General features: G+C 47.1%; 2 protein-coding genes across 2 annotated transcripts; one reads left to right on the forward strand and one right to left on the reverse strand.

The window, feature by feature from the left end:
* Positions 1-596: 596 nt before the first annotated feature.
* LOC134008840 (ATP-dependent RNA helicase DDX39A) lies at positions 597-5,487 on the forward strand. Its single transcript, XM_062448399.1, has 10 exons — positions 597-724; positions 1,719-1,927; positions 2,100-2,227; positions 2,356-2,632; positions 2,818-2,936; positions 3,313-3,444; positions 3,598-3,707; positions 4,361-4,505; positions 4,728-4,875; positions 5,202-5,487. The coding sequence occupies exons 2-10, from the start codon at positions 1,720-1,722 to the stop codon at positions 5,216-5,218; spliced, it is 1,284 nt and encodes a 427-aa protein (XP_062304383.1). The 5' UTR covers positions 597-724; position 1,719; the 3' UTR covers positions 5,219-5,487.
* Positions 5,303-10,671, reverse strand: LOC134008847 (CCN family member 1-like). The gene is made up of 5 exons (XM_062448406.1): positions 10,386-10,671; positions 9,494-9,707; positions 8,259-8,624; positions 7,864-8,042; positions 5,303-7,088 (listed from the first exon to the last, which is right to left on the reverse strand). The coding sequence occupies exons 1-5, from the start codon at positions 10,431-10,433 to the stop codon at positions 6,783-6,785; spliced, it is 1,113 nt and encodes a 370-aa protein (XP_062304390.1). The 5' UTR covers positions 10,434-10,671; the 3' UTR covers positions 5,303-6,782.
* Between the last annotated feature and the right edge of the window lie 2,529 nt (positions 10,672-13,200).

Below are 13,200 nucleotides of genomic sequence, written 5' to 3' on the forward strand. Positions count from 1 at the left end.
ATTTTTATTTTTTTTCAACTGGTTTACTAAACTGAAGGATGAAAAAACAGTTTTTAAAAATGGGAGTCATGGAAATTGTAAATATATCCCTTAAGAGTAAATCAATCAAACCTTCAAGCAGCAGATTACACACCTAGCCTGACATCGTTAATTAGGTAGAATTCATTGATGAAGCTATTTTTGATTTTATTATAGTAGTTGCCTACTAGGGCCGTTATTATTTAGGCTACTCTTCTGCCACCAGATGGATAGAATTCATATTGCATCTAAATCACACAAAATTGCTTAATTATTAGCCTATATTTGTATTAAGACCGCAATTATTTGAGGGAGAGCAGTCATGAGTGATGGTGACAGAACGACTGAAAGTGGGACTTTTACCGAGGACTCAAGAGTAAAAGTATAGCGAAGGTCACTTCAACCTGAATTCGAATTCGGACATTTCTGTGTTTGCTGAGTAGACTAAATCCTAATAAAATAATTTCTAACGCATTGCCATTGCCATTGTGTATGCTATGATTAAGACATGGAGATTATTTTACAAAATTGTGAAATATCATGACAAACGCTGACATTTGAGTGGCTCTAAAACTAACCAATACTGAGTTGGAGAATCAGGGGTGTTTCCGGGAAGAACGGAACTTGACAACTGCATTTGAGCTAGCAGTTAGCAGTTGATCGCATTCTCGAAGCTGAACAGTACCAAGCCATCAAACACAGAAAGGTAAATTAGATTTTGTTGTTTTATTTGATCATTCTGAACTCCAATATAATTGAACCGTTGTCAAATACAAAGTTGTCTCGCTTGAGGCCACCTGGGGCAGACATAATCGAATATTTCGTTTGTAATCTGTAAACAAAGACTGGCTTGTTACAGTTAGCTATTTAGCTAGCTTTATCTAACTAGCCACGTTAGCCTAGCTTAGCTAGCACTAGCTCAGTTGTGTCGCAGGCGTGAGCTTCACATTTTATAGGCTATCTTTCTGAAGATATTTTCACGATTATATCCCGTAACGTTTGCTGTAAAACTTTTTCTGATGTTGAATTGTTTCTATATATGCATAGTTACGTTGCTTATGTATTTATATACTAGTTAGATTAATTATGAAGTTTGAATGAGATGCAACGGAGCAGGGTGGGCGGCCGACCGACCACGCATTGTTTGTGTCGTAAGACCCGGACCTTGAATTTTGAGTCCATATTCTCGGATGAATATTCTCTAAAATGCTTGATATGATACGTAATCCAACAGAGAAATGGGTTTAAATGGATTTGATAACCGATCCACCCAACTAGCTATTAAAGTTTGTGGATAATCTAGAAGCACACGGCCGACTTGCGTGCGGTGGAATCACGGCCTGCTAGCAATTAGCAAAGCGTACCAGCGGTAGCCTCGCTAGATAACGGAGTCAGATTTGCCGCTCAGAGTTTGACTCGCAAGGGGTTGCTAGTTAGCTTCGTCGAGTACTGTAGTTAGCTTGGTTCCTAATTTATGCATTTTGTTGATTAAATCAAAACGCAAAAGTGAACCATTTGGTACCTAGTTCCACACCCAACCTAACAATACTGTAGATCCTGTTCGACAGATACTTGGTAAGCAAGCCAGAGGGCCGCGCCACTGTAAATACCAAAGCAGCACCGACTTTTCTGACAATACCATAAAACTTGAATGCACACAGCATAATGTTGATGCACTACATCTTTGTTTCCCGTCGCAGCATGGCAGAGAACGACGTTGACAACGAGCTGTTGGACTACGAGGAGGATGAGGAACCGCAGACCGCCCCAGAAGCGGCCACCCCGGCAGGCAAGAAGGAGGTGAAGGGCTCCTATGTGTCCATCCACAGCTCCGGCTTCCGAGACTTCCTGCTCAAACCCGAGTTGCTTCGTGCCATTGTCGACTGTGGTTTTGAACATCCCTCCGAAGGTGAGGTGACGCCACTAAGACCCAGTCGGTTAAACTCCTGAAAAGGATGTTTTCACCTGCGTACTTTTGCACCGTCAGATTTTGTTTTGCAACTTTTTTTCTTCTCTAGGATATGCACACAACCTAATTGACCCATCTGATCCGTAAACATTTTCATTTGCATCTCTTTCAGTACAACACGAGTGCATCCCACAAGCCATCCTCGGTATGGACATTTTGTGTCAGGCCAAGTCTGGTATGGGAAAGACGGCAGTGTTTGTACTGGCAACTCTCCAACAGATCGAGCCTGTAGATGGCCAGGTGAGTGGGTCACACCAAGGATAAGCTTCCTGCTGTGTTGAATCTGTGACTGCAGGATATTATAATGGGGGGGGGGGGGGGGGGGGGGCCAAGCTGATTGCCTAACGTCCCTCCTTTTGCACCACCAGGTGTCAGTTCTGGTCATGTGCCACACGCGCGAGCTGGCCTTCCAGATCAGCAAGGAGTACGAGCGCTTCTCCAAGTACATGCCCACCGTCAAGGCCGCCGTGTTCTTCGGGGGCATGGCCATCAAGAAGGACGAGGAGGTGCTGAAGAAGAACTGCCCCCACATCGTGGTGGGCACGCCCGGGCGCATCCTGGCCCTCAGCCGCAACAAGACCCTCAGCCTGAAGAACGTCAAGCACTTTGTCCTGGACGAGTGTGACAAGATGCTGGAGGCTCTGGGTGAGTGGAACTGTTGGATCGGAGTTCAGTTAACATTAGGACTGGTTTTGACCTTTTTTATGATTATTTTTTGGGGGACATTGTCCAGATAAGATAAGAGTTTGATCTGCAAACGTGCTGAACTGCGCCGCCCTATCGCCTAACACGTTCTTCTTTCGCGAACATGTCCGTCTTCCTCTGTGAAGACATGAGACGGGACGTGCAGGACATCTTCAGGCTGACGCCCCACGAGAAGCAGTGCATGATGTTCAGCGCCACCCTCAGCAAGGAGATCCGCCCCGTCTGCCGCAAGTTCATGCAGGATGTGAGTTTGGGGGGGGGGGGGGGGGGGCTTCATGATAGACAAAATTGAAGCAGTAACAACATGTTCAAGTTTGACCTGAACATGTTGAAATCCCTCTTAGCTTTGCCCACTTGTGGCTGTCAGTGTTACAAGTGGCCATGAATGGGGGGGAAGAGTGACCCTCCCTTTAATGAACCTGGGTCAGGGGCTTCACCCCTGCCTCTGGACCTATCGGGAGGAACATGTCCTCATTACTTCTGTGTTGGAAGTGCTGTACCATTGTATTGATGTATTTAAAAGAAATCAGGAAAACCATGATGTACAAATGACAGCGGTTTATCCAGTTTGGAAAAAGTCCTGAAGTTCACACTGACTTCCGTGTCCGTCTGTCCTGCAGCCCATGGAGGTGTTTGTGGACGACGAGACCAAGCTGACCCTGCACGGCCTGCAGCAGTACTACTGCAAGCTGAAGGACAGCGAGAAGAACCGCAAGCTGTTCGACCTGCTCGACGTCCTCGAGTTCAACCAGGTCAGACGCGGACGTTTTTTTTCTTTTTTTAGATCCCACGTCGAGGGATCGGCACCTGGGTTCCTCCTCCACCTTTGGCCCCGCATACCCTTGTTTGGAAGTGTCTTTCTTCGTTGCGCGTCTGACTCCTGTGCTGTCCCTCCCCCCCTGCAGGTGGTGATCTTCGTGAAGTCTGTGCAGCGCTGCGTGGCTCTGTCCCAGCTCCTGGTGGAGCAGAACTTCCCCGCCATCGCCATCCACCGGGGCATGGCCCAGGAGGAGAGGTGAGTGCCACTCAGAGCCGTCAAATGGGATTTCGGGAGTTGGATCGGAGGGGCGTGGCTGTAGCTCTTTAGCTGGCGTTTTTGGCTGCAGATCTTCGGAGTGGCTTTGGCTTCCCACTCCTTATACCGCTTTGAAAGGAGGCATCTGTCAAATAACACGCATACTATTATTTTATTATGATTACAAACGCTGCTGTTTTGTTTGATCTCGCGCAGTGAAGGAAGGCTTTTGCAGCACTTTGTATCAATTCAAATCCTTCTGGGGATAAGTGAAGAGATTAGTGCAGACTACGGGTCTATTAGACTTCCATGGCGCATCGTAGTTCAACGGGGTGGGTGAAATTATGCATGGACTTGATGCATAATGAATGAGCTCCAATACTGAATCATAAGCTCCGACACCGTTTCAGAACGTCTCGAAACTCGACGCTGTATCTATTCAGATCACGTCGGGTGTTTGAAATGTGTTCCAGTACTGGAAAGGAGGCTTTTAAAGACGGCCATGCATTCAAAGCCGAGAACTGAACGTTTATTTGACAAGACTAGGCGCTCTGCTCGACAAGCCCGCCGATGTGCCGGGGGGGGGATATCAAGCCCGTGTTTGAACTGGTCGAGTATAGCCGTGTGATCCTTCGCTCTCCTCCTCTCCGCAGGCTCTCTCGGTACCAGCAGTTCAAGGACTTCCAGAGGCGTATCCTGGTGGCCACCAACCTGTTTGGCCGAGGGATGGACATCGAGCGGGTCAACATCGTCTTCAACTACGACATGCCAGAGGACTCCGACACCTACCTGCACAGGGTCAGTCTCCCTTCACACCCATAACTCGTTTTACTCTGCGGGGTGATTTCGAATAGATTTTTAATATCAAAGGAAGGACTGTGCATTTTTATCTGTGAAGGCCAGCCACTGTTCACTGCATTTGCGCTACATAAATAGACATGCACCTTTCTCACGAGAGAAACAATATCTGCCGACACAGCCGCAGGGTCCTCCTCTGACCCCCTCCCTCCCCCTATCCAGGTGGCCCGTGCTGGCAGGTTCGGGACGAAAGGCCTGGCCGTCACCTTCGTGTCAGACGAGACCGACGCCAAGACCCTGAACGACGTGCAGGACCGCTTCGAGGTCAACGTGGCCGAGCTTCCCGAGGAGATTGACATCTCCACCTACAGTAAGCTCCTCCCCCCCCTCTCACAAGCCATGGGGACCTTTTTCTTTGTGGTGGTCTTATGGAATATTATTAAGATTAAGACAGTGGTCTGCTTTGGTCCACGTGATGTAAAATGTCATCAGACGGTGTATATGGGTATGCTCTGTACAGAAATCTGTACTTTTTTTAGTCACAAGTCACTAATTCTATGGGATCAATAATATGGGTGCTTTTTATTTTGTTTGAATTGCAGTGGGGCCTTTCTAAAAAATAAAAAAAATTATGATGGTGAATTAGCATTGGAAGACAAAAGGCTAATGCATGTTTGTCTCCTCTTCTCTCTCCAGTTGAACAGTCCAGATGAGTCATCGATCCCAGTGAAGACAGATTGTGTGTGTGCCCCTCTGTCCCATTGTATTCTTTGGGGGAGAGAGAAAAAAAAGAGAAAAAAAAATCTTGACAGTTTATTTTAAAGCCTCCCCCTAATTTTATGTCCCAAAATGAGTTCCCAATGCAACTTTTTTTTTTTTTTTTATAATTATTTTTCCCGGGGGTGTCAGTTTTAAAAGTTGCTCTTGTTATAATCGTGGTTGTATTTTTGGTTAATGAAATTAAACTTTTTATACAATGTCATTTGAGTGTTGGTGCGTTTTTTTTATTTATATATATATATATATATACACACTAGCGTTTCAGACTATCCACATAATTTGCATATGTAAATGACATTTGATAAGCGAGATTCATCCCTTGAAATAATTTAATCCTTACCAGCCATATCAGTAGGTGGCACTATGATCCCATTTGAACACTCCACTAGCCTCTTGAGTTTATCAACCTCTTTAATTCCCACCTCATCAAATGCCTGCCACACAAGAACACACAGGAACCCACGTACACACACCAGATCAGCTGTGACTAAGAGAAAATAGGTCATTTCCCTTTTGTTAGTATGCAGCCACATCATAAACCTCTAATGTTCACGACATAGGCCGTCTCATGAATCACACAGTTTAAATAGATTAAATAAATGTATTTTACAGTCTTAGGTTATTAAACATTACAAGGTTGAGATTGACGTGGCTCCCGGGTTACAAATAAAACGACTGATCTGTGTTGGATTCCTTCATGTTGAGAGAACAGAGGTCATCTGAAATGATTTGGAATGAGTTCAGTCCTCTGCATGCGTCTCGGTCCTCCACAGAGCTCCTTATAGTATAGAAGTCACTGGAGCTAAAAGGAGCGTGGGCTATCTTTAATTACCATCCATAAATCTCTGCTTACAGGTGGCTCGTCATCTTCCCCTCTGCTCGCGTCGGGAACAACGTTCCTCTTCATAGCTCGGCGTTTGAACAAAGAATAAATAGTGTTCGTTGAAGCGCTCAGCGTGTCTAACGTCCACGGTCGTCCATGTTTATCTTTTAGCCAATCAGGCCCCTTCCTCGCTCCTCCTGCCTCATCGTAGTCAGTGCATTATGGGAAATCTTGGTAACACAATGGTTCCTGTACTGCCTTTGCGTTACGCTTATGGAGCTGTATGTGGGCAACATGTCCAATTTGTTGTCCCCGTACAGATCCTAGATTATCCCTACACTGAACAGCTCTGTGATGGTGTGTGTATCTCCTTGTTCTTTGTCGTGAAGGCCTCATGATCAGGCCCCCATAGTCACCTGTCCCAGCACCTGTGTGCTGCTCGTTAACTCACCCTGCAGGACTATTCTAAGACCCATGTCTGGTGGAACCCCTAGGAGACAATCACCTGTCAATCATTCCCTACCCCCGTAGTCACACACACACAACATATTCTAGGCCCGCCCATTATAGTCAGATAGTTCAAGGTTGGTTGTCTTATTAAAAGTCTGAGGGAGCAAAGTCCTCCTTCAACATGTCCTCCTTCCCAGAGACGACCAGGAGCCCGCCCGGCTCGTCTAGTCGACGAACTTGTGCGTGTCTCCGTACATCCAGTGCTGCGGGGGCAGCGCTGCCTCGTTGAGATGGCCGCAGTCCTCGCCGCACTTGCAGGACTGGATGAACATGGCCTGGCGCTGGAAGCGCTCGCCGTCTGGGCAGACGAAGGTCACGGCCACGGTGCGCGTGCGGCGCGGGGAGCAGCAGCGGCCGTCCGTGCACACGCCGCAGTAGTTGGGCCGGTAGAGGCGGACGCTCTGGCACTCGCCGTAGGATAGACGCTTGGGCTCCTGGGATTTCTGGGTAGGGGAGCACTTTTTCCCTTTCTGTGAATAGAAAGACATAGGAGGACAGACAGTTGATTCTTTATAAATACATACTCCTTAGTGACCTGACTAACCATCAAGCCCTTCATATGACACACAATTGCCCCGGAGTGTTGTCACGAACACGTGTCAATAATTATACGCAGGCCTAATAGCCGACTGGACATCCAGAAACTCTTTCCGGATCCTTTGAGAAAAACATCTCGCAAGCTTTCCCCGTTAAACCCAACTGACCCTTCCACGTGAATGGAACCTATTTGCCCACCAACCCTCCCAGAGAATCAGAGGCCTTATTAGACTGGAGGCAGTCAGGCTCCCATGCCCCTCGGACTGAGAACCAGAGGATTAATATAGACACCCCGTCTCCCTGGCTGACTGAGTACACAGAGAGCAGCCAGCTATGGACAGTTGCTTGGCAGGAATGCAGAAGCTCGGGGACTATATTTAAAAGGGGCGCCGCGACCGGGGAGTAAATCAACGCGCGTTCGGTTCCCATCAGACGCGCAGCCGGGGAGGGGAAACGGACACGGCGTCACGGCGCCCGGCGCCGGCTTTGCTATCAACGTGTTCCAGCTGGAGTCGGCCAGGGTGATCGAGAGAGAGGAGGGGGTTGTGCTGCGTTTGGGGTTTAGGGCCGGGAGAGAGTCTCGTGAAATGGTTCTTTTGTGCTTACGTTTGGTTTTCGTATAATCTTCTACTAGTGGGTCCCCTTTAGCAGCAATAAAATTGTTTATTGTCCACCATACACACACACACACACACATTCTCTCTTTACCTTTGAGGGTAAAGCTATGCTCCCACAAGGTCGAATGGTACAGATGCGCGTCTCTCTCTCCAGTTTGCACTGGGCGTTGTCGTTGGTGATGCGCGAGGACACGCCCATCCCACAGCTCCGTGAGCACTGGGACCAATCGGTGGTCTGGACAACACACTTCTCCTGAGGATGCTTCCAGACTGGCGAATCAGGAAGAGAGAGGAAAGGAGGGATGAAGAAATAGGCCGAGGGGCGTGGAAAAGAAGAACGTAACACCGTCACAACATGCAACAACGATTACGGTCACAGTCATTAAGGTAACAGACAACAGCGTCGACAAAGCCAAACATTGACGTCGACAGTGCGAGCGAGTTAACTGGGCCGAGTGTCGACACTGAGAAAACCACTCGTCTCACCAGGCAGGTGTTTGTATCCCTGTTCATCCTCCCAGCCCTTGGCCCTCTCGGCCAGCTCGTTGCCCACGGTGTTGTCGCTCTCAGGCTGGTAGGGTCGAGGCTGAGGCTGCCAAGGCTTCTGATATTTGGGTGGCAGTCGCCAAGTGCCCTTGTGGCAGTCCACGCTGAAGCAGCACTGGCCCGGCACCCTGACCAGCCGCGGGTAGGGGCAGGTGGGCGAGGCGGGCGGGAGCCGGTTGGCACAGAGAGGGGCGCAGCCCACGGCACCGTCGATGCAGGTGCACAGGTGTTTACAGCCGGCCCGGAAGCTCTCCCCGTTCTGGTAGATTTGCCCGTTGTACTCACAGCTCCGGCCCTCCCTCCTCGCTGTGGAGAGATACACCTCTGGTTACCATGGACACCAGCCTTTATTCATCCCGTCAGGGGGCCGTCCATTGACACCAAAGTCATGTACCCACACAACACATGAAAGGCTTTAAAGCCACATAAAACCATCAACAGAGCCTTGGGTAAAGAACTGTTTACTATGTTACAAGCCTTCGCGAACACATGGGTTCGGGATATTTTGGGCAGCACATGTGTTTCGGGTATCTCAAAGATGTCGGCCATGTCTAAAGACTAGGATGTGTTTTTAAAGTTCGGACACAAGCCTCCCCTGACAATCTCAGGTATGACTGGCTGGAATTCGCCACATTCTCTCGTTACACCAGCTGAGATCCCCTTGCGTAACCTGCCCCCTAACAACCGGCAAACACACAACCACCCGATACTGAAATCACTCTGGAAACCCACCGGGAATGCTTGGATCTGAGGAGAAGAGGTCATGGAAAGGTTAACAGGAAGTGAGGCGCATGGCCGAGGAGACAGAGAGACCGACTCAATGTCACCATCTCACAGAGGACCTTTCTATTCTTAGTCTATGTAGGAATCTTGGCTCTGTGCGGATAGATGTTATATTTCTGGGTCTTTGAGATTGAACTCCCTCCTCCTGATAAGGAATCTACTACACATCAAAATATCTCAGTCCCACTGGGGTGCGATGTGCTAAGTCTGGAGGTTATGAGGACTTTCAACACATGGTTTGTTTCTCCCTCAACACACAACAGGCTTGGAACCGTACTACCATGCTTGCACACGATAAACAAACATACTCATACAAATCATCCCCACGTAGTTAAACTCCCCCTCTCCACGAGACACAAGCTTTAACAACGACACACTTCCTCCACACATACCCCTGCAGATGCCCAAAGCCAGGGTCACATCGTTGCCGTAGTTACACTCCAGCCCCTTGTGATGGTCGCAAGGCATCGTGGGATCGCAGTCCTGGTTGAGCTGGGCGGCACACACCTTGCAGCAGCCGCAGCTGTCAGACACCATGCTCACCCCTGGAGGGCACATAGGGGGCGCCGCTGGACACTCACACACAGCCGGGCAGCTGGTGCTCACCTGAAAGTGGAGAGAAAAGGGAAGGTTGAAGGGGGAGGACTGGATTGTAAGACCTCCATGAAAACAAACATGTTATTGTAAGAGCGTTTGCTTCAATTGGCTAAGCAAAGAGGAGACATGGTCCCAACTAATCCACGTTGTTCTCTGTGTGTTTCAAGTGTTGTATGGCTATACGTATTACATAATGTCCTTTGTCAAAATGTCTTAGCGGCCGTGTGCAATTTTGTGTCAATTTCACCCATACGTTCAAGTCTGTTAAACTCACAGCATATTATCGCATAAATCAATAATAGGCTATCTAGTTTATCGGTCATCGATGTGTCTAGACTGTAGACAGTCTGATTAAGTAATGTACCCAATTCTCTGCCAACCCGTGATTCGTATAACAGTGCATCAATCCACAGCCAGTGCCAAATTTTTCCAGCTAGGATCAACAAAGATTGATTCAGTCACCGCTGCTGTAGACTACTCAACAGGCGCACACGCATCAAAAACGTGTCCACTTAGAACATAAGTAGACTTAACTTGGAAACTGGAATACGTTTTGACTATTTCTGGAAGTTGAAAGATAATTTTTAGCCCATCACAACAAACCCGTTGACAGATATGGCCCTGTTGCATAAAGATGGAAATGACTGCGAGTAGCCTAACTTTATCAACTGTAAATATGACACTTACCAGATTGATGACAGTTGTCAAATATGCAAAAATTATAATTAATGCCATGGTCACAAAAAGAAAAGAAAAGAAGTTGCTACCAGAAAGAAGAAATTTAACTTTTAATCCACAAGAAGATGGTCTTCAACTTTAAAAAGTAAAACAGTAAAGTCGTCAGTCAGAATGGTGTCCTTCAATAAAAAAAAACAAGAAGTCGTCGAAATAGATGCGAGTTTAGTTCATCCAGGAGTTCGTCACTTCATCACTAGATTACTGTACACTCAAATAATTACACAGGCAGCATATCGCAAGCTCCGTCTAATTTATACCAACCTCGTGAGTCAAGGATAGACTCCGCCCATCACCATATGTCCACCCAATTAACATTCGGGCAGTGGTCCAGACATTCCAAATGGGTGGAGTTAGTAGAGGGTTAGAAATTGATTGGGGGGCGTGCTTGGGGATGAATACAGTCATTCATAAAATTGTAGGACCACTCTTTATTTATTTTATGGCTTAAAACTAAAATGTAACCGGTGCTTTTCAAGTCACATTTGCGCACATTCCACCTTTGTGGCCGGCAGCTCTGTTAATACCAAGATAAATATACTCAGCTGGCTGGTTAGCAGGGCAGACAGTACAGTAACATTAATAGTAACTCCACCTCAGGAAGAGGTTAAGAATTTCATCTGTTTTCATCCAAATGTACCTCGACAGAAAATTAAAGTGGAGGGGTATTAAGTAAACATAAATGTAACCATAATGGTAGGCTATGCACACTGCATTAGTCTGGGAAAAGGAGCCCTATAGGTTAGACTCCTAGCATAATACCAGACAGGCATATATATATGCCTGTCTGGTATTTTGTTCATTATAGTCTAAAGAGCAGATGTTTTTGCTCTGATCCAGGGTGCCGTCCAGATCTGGATTGTTTTACTCTACTACCCCACATCTACCGATGTTTTTGTCTCGAAAACTGGTGGGCTTACTTGGGTTGTGCTGACACAGGAATGAGGAAAGACCTTGGTGAGAATGGTCAAGTTCAGAGTCAAATCAGCTTTGTTGTTGCTGAAAGTACCGATCCGGAGTCCTGAGTTTATACTTTTACAAAAGCCCTCTGGCTGTGATCTCCCTCTCTCCGACCCGCTCCACATCCCCCTTGTGCTCCCATTCAAAACCCCGGTTTCCTGCCACACCTGTTGAACACACAGACCCCCTTTGATGAAAGAATGTATGAAATGTGATATTGAGAGCCTGCTGCTAAGAGCAGTATGGATGGTTAATGCTCAATTCAAGAAGTGAAGTTAAGATTCCAAGCCCACACCTGGCCTACAGCAGTCTCACGGTCACAGCCACTGTATATAGTATGTCTCACAGTTTTGTGTGATAGTTAATCTTACAGTTTTGCTCCGTGGTCCACAGAGAGGGGAACTCCCTACCTATTTATATTGTCAAGGGAGGTCCCCTTTACTTTCTGAAGGGCAAAGTTATTTTCAATGCTATAGAATGTGTGGCTTATCCGTTGTGAGGGCAACCAAACACTGTTTGTTTGTTGGTTCAAACTGTAGCTAGTGACCTCAGGGTTCAGCAGCCATGACCCCATGACCTATAGGATTCCCAAAGCACCCCAGAGTCTTCAAAGCTGTCAGTGGTGGTGGTGCAGGTGTGCTCCAAAAGTCAGTCAAAGTCGAGTTATGAAGACAAATGTCCTTGAACTGTTTATACTTATACTGAGCAACATTGTTGTGAAGAACCGGTTTGACCAAGAGTGTTCCCAGAATGTTAAGATGACGTGATGAGAATCTGACACGCTGGGCCTCGGTTCAATCCAAAGAAGAGTCAAGAGGGAGATTCGTATCGTGTTCAGCCACATCAGACAAAGCGTGGAATATGACACAGATTTATGACAACAACTTAGGTTGAGTCCCTCTGGGTTTCAGGAGACAGAGTGGGAGGAGGACGAGAGAGATGTTCAAAGGTGAGAAGTCGAAGGGTATAAAGAAAAAGTTGTCAAAGGGCTCTGCAGAGGGGAGAAAACCGAAGGAAGGAAGACAGGTGTTTTGTGGTGCCGGCGTTTGTTGTTTTAAAGGGAGGAGTGAACCTTACTCCCTATTGCTCACTCTGCCCCAGCGCGACACTAACAGTCAAGGCTATGGTATTTCAGTTCAAAATAGCCTCGGCGCAGGAGCTCTGTGCCACTTTCAAGACGACTTTACTGAATTACAACATTGTAACCATCTCCCAGTCCCAGTCGTGTTTTGGTACTCGGGTTCGGAAGTGTTCCACGAGAATGAGAAAAACTCTGTTGACATTTAGCCTTGTACACTAAACGTTTTTTCCCCTGGACAAACTACCGTGTACATTTACATTTAATCATTTAGCAGATGTTTTTATCCACTATAATACAAGCTATTCCTGACATCTTATCCTGATGCGTAAAGTATGTGTTCAGAGGGAATATGTCAAGGGTGGAGAAAGATTAGGCCGAAGAGGAGGCTTCTTGCACTGGATGAAATACTATATAGTGACTTCTATAAGATTGACTTTGCCCGTGTTTTTATTTATTTAAAACGTGTAGCTTTCATTTCTTCCCACCAGAGGGAGCCCTCCATGTATTTTCTTGTCGGTGCAGGTCACCCACAGTTTCAGGTCACCCAGATATGCAATGTCAGACAGATGAACATGTTGACGAGGAATGCAGGTGGGAAACCCCATGGAGATAGAATCAAACATGGGTGCGATTTCTTTCTTCAATCTGTTTTTTGACTAGACGCCTGGGCATCACCTGCTACGTAACCCGTGGATCTGCATGAATATATTCACCACCTCCCTACAG

Source organism: Osmerus eperlanus, chromosome 22, assembly GCF_963692335.1.
Source record: "Osmerus eperlanus chromosome 22, fOsmEpe2.1, whole genome shotgun sequence".
Lineage (NCBI taxonomy): Eukaryota > Metazoa > Chordata > Actinopteri > Osmeriformes > Osmeridae > Osmerus > Osmerus eperlanus.